We start from the raw sequence: 16,660 nt of genomic DNA, 5'->3' as shown, positions 1-16,660 counted from the left end.
TTTCATTGCCCTTTATTGAACCTTTTCCAATTCCAATATATCTTTTTTTGAGATGGAGGGACCACATCTGCACGCAGTACTCAAGATGTGGGCATACCATGGATTTATATAGATGCAACATGATATTTTCTGTCTTATTACACTGGTCTACAATTTTTGAGAAGTCGTCTGCTTCAGAGATAAAATGTGCTATTTATTATGTATGTTGATGTGCTGAATTCAAATATGACAATTAAAACAACTGATTGGCTACTGTTTCTAAGATATTTAAGTTTTTACATTTTATGTCTATGTATATTGTGTAGATAGTAGAGTTTTAATCATAAATTGTAAACCTAGGTCTTTTCATGTGTTTATGGTTGCTTTACATGATAATATTTCACCTGTCCTGTTTATGTAACACTTTAAAAATCAGCAAAAGGGTTATATAAATAAAATTTATTATGAAACAAAAGGCAAAAAACTATTATGTACATAGTTTAGTCCTATTCAGTGTCTACTCGGCGCTTCTTGGCTTGTCTCTTGTATTCATTAAATGGAGCATCTCTTGTCACTGTCCAGCAATAGTCTGCAAGCATTGATGGGCTCCATTTGCCCTGATAGCGTTTCTCCATTGTTGCAATGTCCTGGTGAAATCGCTCGCCATGCTCGTTGCTCACTGCTCTGCAGTTCGGTGGAAAAAAATCTAGATGAGAGTGCAAAAAATGTATCTTTAGTGACATGTTGCAACCAAGGCTTTTGTATGCCTTGAGGAGGTTTTCCACCAACAACCTGTAGTTGTCTGCCTTGTTGTTTCCGAGAAAATTTATTGCCACTAACTGGAAGGCTTTCCATGCCGTCTTTTCCTTGCCACGCAGTGCATGGTCAAATGCATCATCTCGAAGAAGTTCACGAATCTGAGGACCAACAAAGACACCTTCCTTTATCTTAGCTTCACTTAACCTTGGAAATTTTCCACGGAGGTACTTGAAAGCTGCTTGTGTTTTGTCAATGGCCTTGACAAAGTTCTTCATCAGACCCAGCTTGATGTGTAAGGGTGGTAACAAAATCTTCCTTGATTCAACAAGTGGTGGATGCTGAACACTTTTCCTCCCAGGCTCCAATGACTGTTGGAGTGGCCAATCTTTCTTGATGTAGTGGGAATCTCTTGCACGACTATCCCATTCGCAGAGAAAACAGCAGTACTTTGTGTATCCAGTCTGCAGACCAAGCAAGAGAGCAACAACCTTCAAATCGCCACAAAGCTGCCACTGATGTTGGTCATAGTTTATGCACCTCAAAAGTTGTTTCATGTTGTCATAGGTTTCCTTCATATGGACTGCATGACCAACTGGAATTGATGGCAAAACATTGCCATTATGCAGTAAAACAGCTTTAAGACTCGTCTTCGATGAATCAATGAACAGTCTCCACTCATCTGGATCGTGAACGATGTTGAGGGCTGCCATCACACCATCGATGTTGTTGCAGGCTACAAGATCACCTTCCATGAAGAAGAATGGGACAAGATCCTTTTGACGGTCACGGAACATGGAAACCCTAACATCACCTGCCAGGAGATTCCACTGCTGTAGTCTGGAGCCCAACAGCTCTGCCTTACTCTTGGGTAGTTCCAAATCCCTGACAAGGTCATTCAGTTCACCTTGTGTTATGAGGTGTGGTTCAGAGGAGGAGGATGGGAGAAAATGTGGGTCCTGTGACATTGATGGTTCAGGACCAGAAGTTTCATCCTCTTCCTCTTCCTCGTCTGACTCAAGTGAGAATGATTCTGGTGCATCACGAACCGGCAGTCCTTCTCCGTGGGGTACTGGGCGTATAGCTGATGGAACGTTTGGATAATGCACAGTCCACTTTTTCTTCTTTGACACACCTTTCCCAACTGGAGGCACCATGCAGAAGTAACAATTGCTGGTATGATCTGTTGGCTCTCTCCAAATCATTGGCACTGCAAAAGGCATAGATTTCCTTTTCCTGTTCAACCACTGGCGAAGATTTGTTGCACAAGTGTTGCAGCATATGTGTGGGGCCCACCTCTTGTCCTGATCTCCAATTTTGCAGCCAAAATAAAGGCGATAGGCTTTCTTAACCATAGTGGTTATACTGCGCTTTTGTGATGCAAAAGTCACTTCACCACAAACATAGCAGAAGTTATCTGCACTGTTTACACAAGTACGAGGCATCTCTGCTCACTTTGGCTAAACAGAAATGTGTCCCTTTGCAAAATCAAACACTGACAAATAAGAGAGCACGACACTGTATGATTTCTAGAGCTGATATAGGGCAATTTGTTCAGCAGAGTGATGGAAGCTTCGTTATGATTGCATCATCCATGACTTCTAGGAATAACATGATGCAATTCATATCATGTATGACGCAATACCAGCTTCAGATTGCATCATTCATTGTTTTGCCTAAAAAGCAAGTACTGTCCAAACCCAGTCATAGATTTATTCATAGATCCAGTCAAAGATGTATTTTAGTCATTACTGGTTTAAATTGAGATCCCTTCCCTTTATAACTCACTTATCCTCCGCCATTCCCAAGTCAAGGGTCGTATATACTGACCCAATAGCATATCTTGAAAACTAGAGCCAATCAACAATTTTAAGCATCATTTTCGTTCTCAGTGACCCAGAATTAGTAAAGTTTGACTACATTTATTTCAGAAGCATTTTGGCTGTAGAGCAGTGTTATCTATCCCTTTCTTAATGATTCCCAACATTCTGTTTGCTTTTTTGACAGCAGCTGCACATTGAGTGGGTGTTTTCAGAGAACTATCCACAATGACTCCAAGATCTATCTCGAGTGGTAACAGCTAATTTAGACCCCATCATTTTGTATGTATAGTTGGGATGATGTTTTCCATCATTACTTTGCATTTAACAACATTGATTTTCATCTGCCATTTTGTTGCCCAGTCACCCAATTTTGTGAGATCCCTTTGTTGCTCTTCACAATCTGCTTTGGACTTAATTAACTTGAGTTTTGTATCATCTGCAAATTGCACCACCTCACTGTTTAAGCCTTTTTCCAGCTCATCTATGAATAGGCTGAGTAGTACTGGTCCCAGTACAGACCTCTGGGGGACACCACTATTTACCTCTCTCCATTCTGAAAACTGACCATTTATTCCTACCCTTTGTTTCCTATCTTTTAACCAGTTACCAGTCCATGAGAGGACCTTCCCTCTTATCCCATGACAGCTTACTTTGCTTAAGAGCCTTTGGTGAGGGACCTTGTCAAAGGCTTTCTAAAAATCTAAGTACAGACGCCCCCCGGGTTACAAAAACCCGACTTACGCAAATCCGCACTTACGGAAAAAATTCCGTAAGCTAGAAATGTTTTTTTTGGGGGGGGGGGGGGAGGGAAGGGGGCGGTGTAATTGTTGGGTATACGTTTCTGACTTACGTAAAATTCGAGTTACGCAAGGCATTCCGGAACGATGCGTAAATCAGGGAGCATATGTACACTATATCCACTGGATCAACCTTGTCCACATGCTTGTCAACCCCCTCAAAGAATTCTAGTAGATTGGTGAGGCATGATTTCCCTTTACAAAAAACATGTTGACTATTCCAATAAATTATGCTCATCTATGTGTCTGACAATTCTGTTCTTTACTATAGTTTCAACCAGTTTGCCTGGTATTGAAATCAGGCTTGCTTGCCTATAATTGCCGGGATCACCTCTGGAGCCTTTTTAAAAAATTGGTGTCACATTAGCTATCCTCCAGTCATTTGGTACAGAAGCTGATTTAAATGATGGGTTACAAACCACAGTTAGTAGTTCTGCAATATCACATTTCAGTTCCTTCAGAACTCTTGAATACCATCTGGCCCTGGTGACTTATTACTGTTTAATTTATCTATTTGGTCTAAAATCTCCTCTAATGACACCTCAATCTGGGACAGTTCCTCAGATTTGTCACCTAAAAAAAACAGCTCAGGTTTGGGAATCTCCCTCACATCCTCAGCCGTGAAGACAGATGCAAAGAATTCATTTAGTTTCCCCGCAATGGCCTTATCGTCCTTGAGTGCTCCTTTAGACAACATTATACCAGAGATCTTTCACATGCATAAGCTTCTTGAACAATTTCACCAGCATATTAGGCACAAACACATTTTCTTTCAACATCAGATGGCAAGTGCCACCCTTAGGGCCCTCTCCTGAATCCAAATAAAGCCAACAGTCCTACACTGATGTCAAAGGGAATTTTGCATGCTCCAGACATATAGAAATAGACCTTTAACATACTTTGTTCCCTGATCTCCCGTTCACACCAAGCCATGCTTCTAATGGACTACAAGTCACCCCCTGTCATTGAAAAAGTCAGAGTGCTAAACTGACTGACTCTTACATTGCTTCTGAGGGATAAAGGTGAAAGGCATATCAGCAGTAACTCCTAGTGCCTCAAGAGGGACACAAGCTACCCCAAAGGGATTGGGAAGGAGACAGAGCCATGGTTTTGTCCCAGCACCCCCAATAACCAGCTGAAGTAGCCCGCCATAGAGAGGGCTGTAGGGATGGTGCAGTGTGCACACTCCCACAGAACTGCCCACAGTTCAGGGGCAGCTCAGCTCTGGACTGGGGTGGGTAGGAAAAATGTCAAATCAACTACTGTATGTTTCTTACGTGTACCTGGGTGGGAATTATGCAGGTAACTGCAAATCAGAGCAAAAGAATTTGCATGATGACTGTGCAATTACTAAGAAGTAACTATACAGGCAGTATACAAATCTCTGGGCTCCAGCTGGCTTCTAACAGCCAGACAGTGGGGATCTGCATACTGTACAATTCTTTTTCCATACTTGAACAATATGCAACTCCCCTTACTCTAACAGGTTGTGGTGTAAGAGCTGAGTGTGTAACTTTATAGCATTTCTGAACTCTCTTTGGCTTGGAGCATTCTATTTAAATATACCATAGGTTTCAAGGGAATCATTTTACAACCCCCCACTGATTTTTGTGTTTAAGCATGTACAGGTTATACACAGATAAGTCACTTATATGGACCCCCAGACACACATCATGCACTATGGTGCAGGGAATGTGTCATTACAAAGATGGGAAGACCATTTATTTTCATGATATAAGGAAGGGCTCAATGTCAGGATTGCTGAAGCGAAGTAAAGATAAGGATAGTTAATGAGGCCATCCATGCCAAATGTAGATAAATGCAATTGACTCTACACTCTTATGTCATGTTTGATTTATAAACTGGCAGCTCACTTTTTTTTTTTCCAGGTTGTCTCTTCATCGTAGCCAGCTGCATTTCCCTCTGCCTTATCTCAGCTCCATCTGTCTCTCTCAACACAGGCTCATCTGTCGTTCTCTCTTTGCCTCACCTCAATGGCAAGATATTTTAAAGGCAACTAGTGTAATCAATGAATGAAAATATTTTGACACTCTCACTGGATATACCACGTATTGGGTACCAAAACCATTTCTCCAGACCTTCTGAGGGATTTACTCTCACAGCAGGAGCTGACATGAGGCTGGCACCATGTAATTTTTTGATTTTGAAAGTACGCCTATCGGAAACCTGGAGCATGCTTACCCAATTAAAAGGCAAAACGTTGTACTTCCTGACCAATAGCACCCTCAAATCAGCTCAGCCCCCTCCCCCACCTCAGGCAAAAGTCTGAGAAATTAAATGTCTAATAGCAAATAAAAATATTTAAAATTGCAGGAAAATTTTGCTAACTATAGGGAAATACTTGTGTGTAAATCTTTAGGTAACTAGAGAAACAGGGAGAAAAGGATACAGAAAAACACAAGGATCGGGGGGGAAGAGGGGAAGCATGGTTACATGCAGGGCTCTGTCTTACGCAGCTGCCAAATTTTACAGAATATAAGCTTTCATTTAAAAAAATTTCTAGCATTTATGTTTGCATGGAGAAGAATATATTTTTATTAAATAATCACCTAGAAGTGTCAAGTATTTTTCAGAACAAATACACATTTTTGAGAAAAAATTTAGTGAACATTTGGAATTTTGTAAAAAATCAGGGGAAAGGATGCTGCAATGACATCTCATGACTTAGCCCTATGATCTGACACTGGAATCTTTTTTCTTTTCTTATTTCCCCCCTTTTTTGTAATTATTATTTGTTTCCTCCACCAAATCTATCTAGGCCCAGTCTACCCCAGATGGGGGGAGGGATAGCTCAGTGGTTTGAGCATTGGCCTGCTACACCCAGAGTTGTGAGTTCAATCCTTGAGGGGGCCACTTAGGGATCTGGGGCAAAATCAGTACTTGGTCCTGCTAGTGAAGGCAGGGGGCTGGACTCGATGACCTTTCAAGATCCCTTCCAGTTCTAGGAGATGGGATATCTCCATTAATTTATTTATTAACTGTTTGCAAAGTAAATCTGAAAGTCTAAGCTTCAGATCCAAGCACAGCTTCTGAAATTAGTTTTAAAACAGTTTGGTCTTGACTATATCAGCCGAACTCCATTTTCCAATATGGTTCACAGTCCAATGTGGATCAAGCCTCAGTTCACACATCATATGGGGCGAGGAAGGTAGAGAAGTGACTCTCTTCAGAGAGAGAATGGAAAAGCAGCTTCATCTCTCTATACGAGAAAGCCATTATTTCACCTCCTGCTTGCTTTTGAAGACTGATATCATGGGACTCACTTAGGTCCTGGCTACATTGGGTTCAGAACCACACCACTAGCATTTGAATATTACTGTGCTCGTGGCCAGTTGTTAATTGCAGGGTTCTAGCACCATTTACCTTACCAGCATGGACAGGAACCTTATTAAGCTGCATAACAGTAATAAAAGATTCATAAAAGAGGGGTATGCTACACCATGGTTCTCAGGAAAAATAATTCCTGGTCACACCGGACAGGGAAACCACACTACAATATGCTAGCGACATACATGGTTAAATATGGTTGCAGATAGCATGGTTAAGAATCTACTGTTGACAGGGCCTTACAAAACTTACCATTACCTTCTGGTCTTAGAATAATGGACTCAAGAAAGCACATTCTCTTACCAAAGTGGATCACTGTGGGATACACTAATGACAAATGCCTCTCCTGTCTGGCCAGAGAGAGTGCGTCCACTCTTATCTACAATGGTTCCAGAAACCTAAAATACAAAGGGGACGGGGGGAGGGCGGGAGAGAAGAACATATGTTATTAATACTGCCCTCTCAAAAACCGAAACAAGATGAAGAGTGTTTGGTTCAAAGTGATGACAGGCAACCCAAGCAGGAAATCAAAAAAAAATTTCTGTGCAACCTCCCCAAGTCTTCTAGCAAGTAGAAAGATAAACTTCTGACCCAAGAGCTTCAGAGGGTCACTGTGCTAACCTTTATTTTCAATAAATAAATAAAATATCTCTTGGGAGGTACAGTTTGTTGGCTGATGTTAACAGCTAAGGATCCTAACTGTGACCACAGCCCTCCTCCTTCCCTCACCATCAATAACTTCTACATTCGCTATTATTTAAGACCAATCCTGCACTGTGCAATGCACAAGCAGATCGTTGGGCCCACATGAAATCTCCCTTAAGTCACAACACACAGCAGAATTGGGGGCCTTAGATTGTAAGCTTTCTGGGGAAGGTACCTGACTTTCTTTTAAAAAACTCATCTGTGAAGGGCCATGAGAAAGTATGAAGCTTTACAAATAATAATGCTTTAACCTCAAATTCTCTTATAAGATTCGGAGAGTAATGTTTTCCCACTGTCCAAGATAAAAAAGGCAATTCTAGAAAACATACTGACTTTTGGCATGTTATACTGTGCGTGTTTTGTTTTTAAAAAATGCACTCATGCCATCACCAGCTGAGCTGCCCACCTCAGTTTTGTTAGGGAACCACACGTACAAACATCAGATCATTTTAATTAAAGTTAGTAAAATGTTTTGTGCTTACAAATATTGGTCTGGGATCATACTCTTCCTCAAACAGTTTCTTGAGAGCAAATAGAGCTGCCTGTTTAATGATAAAGGTTACAACAAGTTAATGAAGCTTGAATAGCCTTTTACACAAAACTTACCATACAATATTGCTAGAGATTCTGGAAGAATTTACTACATTCAAGGGCATTCCTTCACCCCCAGAAACCTCTAGGTTTTCAAACATATTATGGTGGTATTACAGCAGCTAGGCCGCCTGAAGCCCTTTTAGACCCAAAAATCACATCAATACACTTGCTAAGATTTGTACACAGATATTCATCATTCACATCTACAGCATGTAGGATAACCAAGCTTTTAAAGTCTGTGTGTTACATACATTTACTATATACATCCAGAGTGTGAATGTATATGTTTTATACAGTTACACATATTTTCAATGCATAACTCCTACATATGAATCCATTTAGTCCACAATAGTTTCCACAGAATTTCAACATAAGATGGGTCAGTAATATATAGGGAAAATTCCTGTCTTAGCCCCCATAGCAGAATTTTTTATTTAGGCATTTAATAAAAGGTTCAAACCACTTCCAAGTTTTCCCAAAAGTCTCACCTTGGCATTGGCTGTATCAAATATGGTTTCTACTAACAAGATATCAGCCCCTCCATCTAAGAGTCCTCTGGCTTGTTCTTGGTATGCTTCAACCAGCTCATCAAAAGCTGTAAATAAGAATTAGTTTAAGTGGTTTGTCTCATATCTTTAGCTAGAGACATCTTCCTGTAATGTATCATGAAATGTAGAATAGAATTAAATTACAAATACTTACTGATGTTCCTATAGTCTGATCTTTCCACTGAGGGAGACACAGAGAGCGTCTTGTTTGTAGGACCCATAGCACCAGCTACAAATCGCCTACTCTCTAGACAAGGAAAGAAATGTCACTCATCAACTCTAGCCACCTACAGTCATAATATCGTAACCATCTCTTAAGACATCGTGGCAACAATGTAGATTTAACTCAGAACCTCCTGTTCTAAAAGCACAAGTCCCTACCACTTGGGGTAGAGGAGGATCTAAATTAGCTTTGGATAGTTGAGTAGTTTTGATCCTATCCAATAAGGGTCAGTGGTATTTACAAACAATGCCACTGAAAGCCATCAATTCAGTCCAAGCTTTCTTTTAAGTACTCGGTTCCCTGATCATTTTTAAATGCACAGCACAGTGCCATAAAGAGAAATTCCAGTGCAATATAACAGATATTCTAATCACAACATTTAGTTACGAAGAACAGCGAACCACTAAAAAAAGGATGTTCCTTAATTCTTATATTTAAGAACCAAATCAGGGAGGTATTATCTGGACAATCTAATGACAGGTTTATAAACAGAAAATGCAAATTGGTGTTAGAATGAGAGAGAAAACTTGAAAACTTCTAAACTACATTATCCCTTTATCAAGTGTTCTTGTTAGATAGGTAGGTCTCTACTAAACAGAGATGTAGATGAAGAGGTCATTTTTAGGAATGACTGCCCATTTAGGGCCGATGCTGTGAGCTATTGAGCACCTCCTGGCAGATGCTGGGTGAAATCAGACAGGTGGATTTCAGTGGGAGTTGTGGACTCCCAAGAAGCACTCAGCACCCTGTGAAAGAACCAGAGTAACATTTCACATATCTAAATAGCTTATAAGTCACTCATACATTAGGCTTCTCTTGGAAGACAACTTGCAGCATCACTGCTCCCAGATGCAACCAACTGCACCAACCCAAGTCACAATATTTCAAAGCTTGTAATGAGACAATAGAACATATAGAAGGGAACGTTTGAATACAAAGAGGAAAAACAACAAACCAACAACATTCACCTGTCTGAGCAGTCACATCATCAGCTGCTTTTCTGGCCACCTGTGCCGAGACTTTGTTTAACTGATAAACCTGGAACAATGACAGCCAAATTACTGTGTGCTAACAGACAAGGCTTATTCTGTACATTAAAGGTATGTCTATACTACCCGCAGGATTGGCGGGCAGCGATCAATCCAGCGGGGGTCAATTTATTGCATCTAGTCTAGACTCGATAAATCAACCCCCGAGCGCTCTCCCTTCGACTCCTGTACTCCACCGCCACGAAAGGCTCAGGCAGAGTCAACAGGGGAGCAGCAGCAGTCAACTCACCCTAGTGAAGACACCGCGGTGAGTATGTCTAAGTACGTCAACTTCAGCTACGTTATTCACGTAGCTGAAGTTGCGTAACTTAGATCGATCTCTCCCCCCCACCCCCCCGTGTAGACCATGCCTATGTCTCTTCTATGAAGAAAACTAGCAAAGAAACTTACAAGAGTCACCCTCTTCTATGGCAGCGTGCAGTGCATTCTAAGTGCTCTATAGGCCAGACGAACACATGAAAGCATTACAACAAAACAAAACAAAAACCACACTCTGGGTACCCCCAGCATGAAGAATTGCTTTGTTCCATGAAGCTCAGAAAGTAAACTGTAGTGATGCGATTATATGATGGAAACCGTTCTACTACATGTCTGTGCCTAAAACTGCTAGTATAAAATTAAACAATGGCAAAGAGATTAATGGCCAGTTCTGTACGGGTACTGAGCACCCTCAATTCCCGCTGAAGTTAGTGGGAGTTGTCACCTTGAAAGAAGGGGCCTTATGAAGGTAAATTTAGCTTATCGGGAACATCAGCTCTGATTTAGATGGCATGTTTCCTGGTATTGTCGTGCCATCTGCTGAGATTAATTTTAAAATGATGTGACCCACATCGACAGGCAACATAAACCTGAGCTTAAGAAAGTTCTAAGCGCTGCAGCAAAACTCTACTGCAAGAAGGACAGACCTCTGTGCCAAAGAATAAAATATACATACAACGTTAAGGGACAAAACACATTTCCATTTTGGCACCATCTTGTGAAACTGGAAGCACTGAAGCAGAATGTTCTTGTTCACAGAATGAGACTCTTCTGCGAATACTCAAACGATGAAGCCCAATACAAATTATTACTGACTGTGCCTTCCTCGACAACTGTCCTATGACAAATATAATTTTCATCCTAATATTACCGTAACAATGGAAATGTGTTACAAGTAAATGAGATATTTCTTTGCTGAGCACCAGAGACCCAAACAATCTCACCTGTGTGCCCAGAGACAGTGTGCAGTTAGCAATAAACATGAGTCTTATGGACTCTGGAGACTAGGTTAATATTGGCTGCTGGGACAACAAATCTTGATTAATATCTTAACATGTAAGTGGCTTAAAATTCTTACCAGATGCTCAAGGTCATAGTCAGCTTGTGCAACTCTGGTGCTACTGAAAGTGTTTGTTTCAATGATATCAGCCCCAGAAAGCAAGTATTCCTGCAACAATAAAAAACAACTGAGAACTAATGATTTCAGATCAGGGGATGGAAAAGAAGGGAGTCAGAGGATTCTAACATTTTGTGATTTTCAGCTGAACAAGACAAAGAAGAACTGCCTCCCAATTCACAGAAGACCAAATCCTGCAGTTCTTACTCCTGTTGTTTTGAACTAGTGTTTAACACATTTGAGGTTACTCAGAGTTTTAGCGTTTAAGGTTATATTTATAAATAGTTTATAAAGGGTTAAAAACTATCAAGGTTCCAATTCAAGATGGTACTTAGGCCCAAGCTTAACTTTAAGCATGTAAGTATCTCACTGATATGCTTAAAGTTAGACAACCTTCAAGAATCAAGGCCTAATAGATGTTATAAACACTTAACAGGCATGAGTAGCGTATGTTATACATGGTTACAATCAACCTACTGAAGCATTTATTAAAATGGAATTAACAGATGTTATTAATTCTTTAAAAACTATGTATAAATGTACCCTTAATAAAGCATGGCCGTGTTTGTAGGCTGGGGTTGAAATTCTGGCCCCACTGAAGTTAATGGGAACTTGGCCATTGACTTTAATAGGGGCAGGATTTCACCCAAGATTTTCAAACAGCGATGTGATGGTGAGAGGGGTCATTGTCAGGGACAGGTATAGAATGTTAGCAGGACTTGCCGAGGGACGCCATGTGGAATGAGAAAAGAAGGTGGCGAGATGGAGGACTGGAAAAGGAAAGCTGAATGATGTGGAGGCAGCTGCACAGTATGGGAGCACAGAGTGGCTAAGTAAGGAGCACTGGAAGGGATTAGTAGTAGGTTGTGTTAGGAGAATTGTATTTATTGGGGATTGTGTTTAACTATTAAGTAACTGTGTGAGCTTGTTTCTGTAACCCTCATGTGCTTGTCTTCCTATTTCCCCACCTAATATTGTAGCTCACGCTTACTGTGTCATGTATACTGTTACAAAGAAAGCTCTTTGGGGCAGGGACCTCGTCTTCCTGTTTGGAAAACATCTTGCGCTACTGAAAAAACTAACAAAAACAACTCTTCAGTTAGAAATATAGATGTGCAAACCTGCAGACACAAAAACTAGGTTACTGTCAGTCGCACTTGGCACTTATGATGATTTTAAGTATTTACACATACAATTTTTGAAATGTTTCTTTCCCTGTTTTTCTGCAACTGACTGAAATAACCAACAGGGGAAAGTGACTAACTGTCAATGGGAAAAGAGAAAACCTGACTTTTTACAAAACACTGCCAAAACTGTTCACAATATAAAACTATAAAATGAATGAATTTGTTTTCTCTAACCTTGTTCATTTGCTGCAATTTTAAGTATAATTTGTAACAGGGAAAAATGTAAGCAGAAGTGTGATTTGATAGTGTCCCTTTAATGACACACACTATAAAGCAGTGGGTGGGAGGGGGGAAATCAGCTGTATGTTAGGCCTTTTAGCGAAATGCAAATTGGCAATCACTGTAATTCTTTTCCAACACGCAATGAAGCATAACAAGCTTTCACCTATTAGGTCTGATCAGAAAGGCTTGGAAATGAAAAAGGATTCCTAAGGGGAAAAAAAAATATTACTCTTTAATATAAGTACAACAAATGTCATTAGGGTTCACTATTGTGTGGATTTTCTTAAAGGTGCATGAGAAGATGAACACTTCAAATGCTAAAGGAAAACTACATGATGATTTTTATATTTGGGTCATAAAAGTACTGATGTGATTACACTATTGAGTATTTGGGATTTTTCTAAATGAAGAAACAAATGAATTTAATAGTAATTAAGGCAAATAAAATTTTAATCAAACTGATGGCGGAATAGGAACATATCTAATGTTAAAGACAATATTAATTTTAAAATTAACTAGCAGAAAACTGATACTCCTCTTCTCTACTCCCTATTCTGGACACATGCGTGCACTCACACACAGAGCTAATAAAGACTGTGCAGATCCAAAGGGCATATTGATATTTATGATATCATTTACACACTTGAGTTTCACTTTCACCTTCTTCAAAATCATTCATTAAATGACAACAATTTTGAACCTTCAAGCTCTTATCATTTTATCAGGCATAGAACATTACTGAATACAATATATTAGTAGGTAATAATGCACTTGAACTGGGAAATCCACTTTGACTTTTGAAAATAGACTACCCACCATCTCTCGATGACATGGGATGGATCATGCAATAATTGCCCTGTTCTGTTCATTCCCTCTGAAGCACCTGGCATTAACCACTGTCAGAAGACAGGATACTGGGTTAGATGGACTATTGGTCTGACCCAGTATGGCCGTTCTTATGTTCTTAAAATATTTTAAAACATTAAGTAGAAAATGAGGGAAATTCAGAAATAAAAAAAAAACCTCTATTAACAGTTAAGGTTGCACATAGAAATCATTCAGAAAAGTCAGATTTGTTTTTTTTTTTTAAATCAGAACACTCAGAAGTCAGGTGATACAATACCTTGTGAATTTTGTAGATTATATCAGGCTGAGTTATACTCAAAAGGTCATTGTTGCCTTTCAGATATTTTGAATGATCCTTAAATTCTTGCCCTCGGAAGTCCTCTTCTGATAGCACATGCTGCTGGATCATGGTCCCCATGCCTCCATCCAAAACCATAATCCGCTCCCGCAAAATAGATTCAATTTCATCTTTCAAGCTCTTCTTGGTATTCACTATAAAAAAATTACAATTAAAACAAAAGTACCATATATACTTGATCATAAGCTGGTTCGCTTATAAGCCAACCCACCCAAGATGGATAAGTAAAATGGAAAATTTTTATAACCCGTTCATAAGCCAACACTATAATTCAGGGATCAGCAAACTTTGGCTCCCGGGCCGCTGGTGGGCCGAGATGGTTTGTTTACCTCGAGCGTCTGCAGGCACGGAGGTAAACCTAAGTAAACAAAGTGTCCCGGCGCGCCAGCTGCTTACCCTGACGGGCCGGGACAGCAACTGGTGGGGAAATTTTTTTTGGGGGGGGGGGGAGAAGCTGGGAGTCAGGGGAGTAACCCCTGTGACCACCCCCCACATGATCCCACCCCTAGCCTGGGACCCCCACACTCTCCCCATCCCATCCCTTCCCACCTTATCTGGGGAGGATGTCTCTGACCTGGCTGGAGTTGCTCCGGCCGGCTGGCCAGCGCGGCCACAGCCTGCTCCGGTGGGCCAGACCGGGCAGCGCGGTTGCAGCATGTTCCAGCGGGCTGGGCTGGGCCGGGCAGCATGGCCGCAGCATGCACCGGCGCCCTCTAGCCCCCGGGGCCTCTTCCCTTCTGTCTCTGCTGGCTGTGCTACCTCTCCTTGCTCTCTCTGTTGGGGGGAGGGGCTATGTCCAACCTCTCCCTCTCTATACCCGTTCATAAGCCGACCCCCATCTCTGGTGCTTCCCTTTTTTGCTAAAAAAATTTGGCTTATGAACGAGTATATACGGTAAGCAACTTTGAAATTCCTCTCCCCCCCCCCGCCCAAAATACATAATTTTAAAGTATAAGTACTTTGAATTTTCAAAGTTAATTTCAAACAAGGGTTATTTGTTTTATTATAAAATAGTGGTCAGTTATGGTACTGCACCTGAAGTTGTGATATTTTAACATGAGCAAATAATGTGTTATAGGTCTCTGACCCTGCTTCTGCATCTGTATGAGCAGAACCCTCCTGCAGGAACCCCACTTGAGTCAATGTGGATTCACCTGTATGGAGTCAGCTGCAGAAGCGGGGCCTAAGTATATACCCAAGTATATAAGTAACCATTTCCATAAGCATCTAGGCATATAGATATTGACCTATCCCTTCCACTACATCAGCACTTATTCAATGCAAATTTTGTATTTCTCTTTGTACAAGTTCTCTCAGGGGCCTACTCCTGCAGTCTTTACACAAGCAAGACTCCCACTGAACTAAGTGGGAGTTTCAACTGAGTAAGGACTATAGAGTCAGCTCCATCCTGACAGACTTTACTTCCTTGGGAAAGGTCTGGGCCACACCCACATCTCATCTTAACTTGATTTTCAGTTATAGATTTATTTGACCTGACCATTACTGTGCTCCAGTGAAAAAGGCTGCCTGCGTCTTTTCAGGGCTAAGTGCAGACCTTTTAAAGTTTCCTTATGCAAACATAACATGCTTTAACACTGAAGAATTCCTCTACTACCCAAATACAAATATAACACAGTTGTTAGTGATGCTTGGACAATGGACATTCATGGATAAAAGGAAACACAAACAATTTAAGGTTTGATCCAAAGCTCATTGTTGAAGACCACAGAAAGATTCGCATTTACAGTAACTCCTCACTTAACGTTGTAGTTCTGTTCCTGAAAAATGCGACTTTGAGTGAAACAATGTTAAGCGAATCCAATTTCCCCATAAGAATGAATGTAAATGGTGGGGGTTAGGTTCCAGGGAAAAAATTTTTTTGCCATACAGTACAGTACTATAGTTTGGAGGTGCCCCCGCCTTACTCCACACAGGCACAGCCCACTGGCACTGGAGACAATGAGACAGGCAAGGAGGCTGAAGATGCTGTAGACTAGGAGAAGCACGTTGTGCAACAGCAGCGGCAGCTTCCCCTACTCTGCAAGCACCAGGGGCAGGGAGCTGAACCCTCGGCCTGCCCACACCACCCCTTCCCCCAAGTCCCCACCCTTAACCCGCCTCTTCTTCCCCCCCACCCCCCTTTACTCCGCACCCTCGCTCCTTCCCCCTCCCTCCCCTGCCTCCTGCCCATGACAATCAGCTGGCTTGCAGCGATCAGGAGGCAGGAGGGGGAGGAGCAAGGACACAGTGCACAGGCTCCCCCTCCCTCCCCAACACCAGCTGATTACCACGGGCAGGAGCCAGGGGGGAGGTGCGCCACGTCCTCGCTCTTCCCCCCCCCCTCCTGCCTACGGCTTGCGATGTTCAGGGGGCAGGAGGGAGGGGGGAGGAGCAAGGACTCAGCACGCAGGCTCCCCCCTCTCTCCCCTGCCTCCTGCCGGCAGCAATCAGCTGGTTTGCGGCGTTCGGGAGGCAGGGGAGGGAGGAGGAGCCTGTGCGCCAAGTCCTCGCTCCTCCCCACTCCCTCCTGAACGCCGCAAGCCAGCTTATTGCGGTGGGCAAGAGGAGGAGGAGGAAGGCACTGATCCGCGGGGTCTGCCGGTGGGCGGCGCTGTGGGGGGTGTAGGGGAGTTGATGGGGGGCAGCCAAATGACGTTATAGCGAAGCATTGCACAACTTTAAATGGAGCATGTTCTGTAATTGAACAGGGACGTAAGATCAAAACAACGTTAAGCGAGAGGACGTTAAGTGGGGAGTTACTGTACTTCAATGCACTTTGGATAAGGACCTTAGGTCTAAAATTTGGGTTTTGTTTATTAAAAAAGAGGGGGGGAGATGGGGGATTCAGAA

The 16,660-nt window shown here is 41.9% G+C and overlaps 1 protein-coding gene across 1 annotated transcript in view; it reads right to left on the bottom strand.

Moving 5' to 3' along the window:
• Positions 1 to 16,660, bottom strand: part of MTR (5-methyltetrahydrofolate-homocysteine methyltransferase) — an 83,550-nt gene that overhangs the window by 64,782 nt on the left and 2,108 nt on the right. Inside the window, exons 2-8 of the mRNA XM_065400849.1 lie at positions 13,730 to 13,944; positions 11,159 to 11,248; positions 9,742 to 9,811; positions 8,705 to 8,797; positions 8,491 to 8,597; positions 7,891 to 7,950; positions 7,007 to 7,101 (exon numbers count right to left, since the gene is read on the bottom strand). Of these exons, the coding sequence (XP_065256921.1) occupies positions 7,007 to 7,101; positions 7,891 to 7,950; positions 8,491 to 8,597; positions 8,705 to 8,797; positions 9,742 to 9,811; positions 11,159 to 11,248; positions 13,730 to 13,944 (730 nt within the window). The remainder of the gene's footprint in view (positions 1 to 7,006; positions 7,102 to 7,890; positions 7,951 to 8,490; positions 8,598 to 8,704; positions 8,798 to 9,741; positions 9,812 to 11,158; positions 11,249 to 13,729; positions 13,945 to 16,660) is intronic.

The sequence above is a fragment of the Emys orbicularis genome, chromosome 3, assembly GCF_028017835.1.
Source record: "Emys orbicularis isolate rEmyOrb1 chromosome 3, rEmyOrb1.hap1, whole genome shotgun sequence".
NCBI lineage: Eukaryota > Metazoa > Chordata > Testudines > Emydidae > Emys > Emys orbicularis.
Note: the sequence above shows the minus strand (reverse complement) of the source record. Positions and strands in the feature narration are given on the sequence as shown.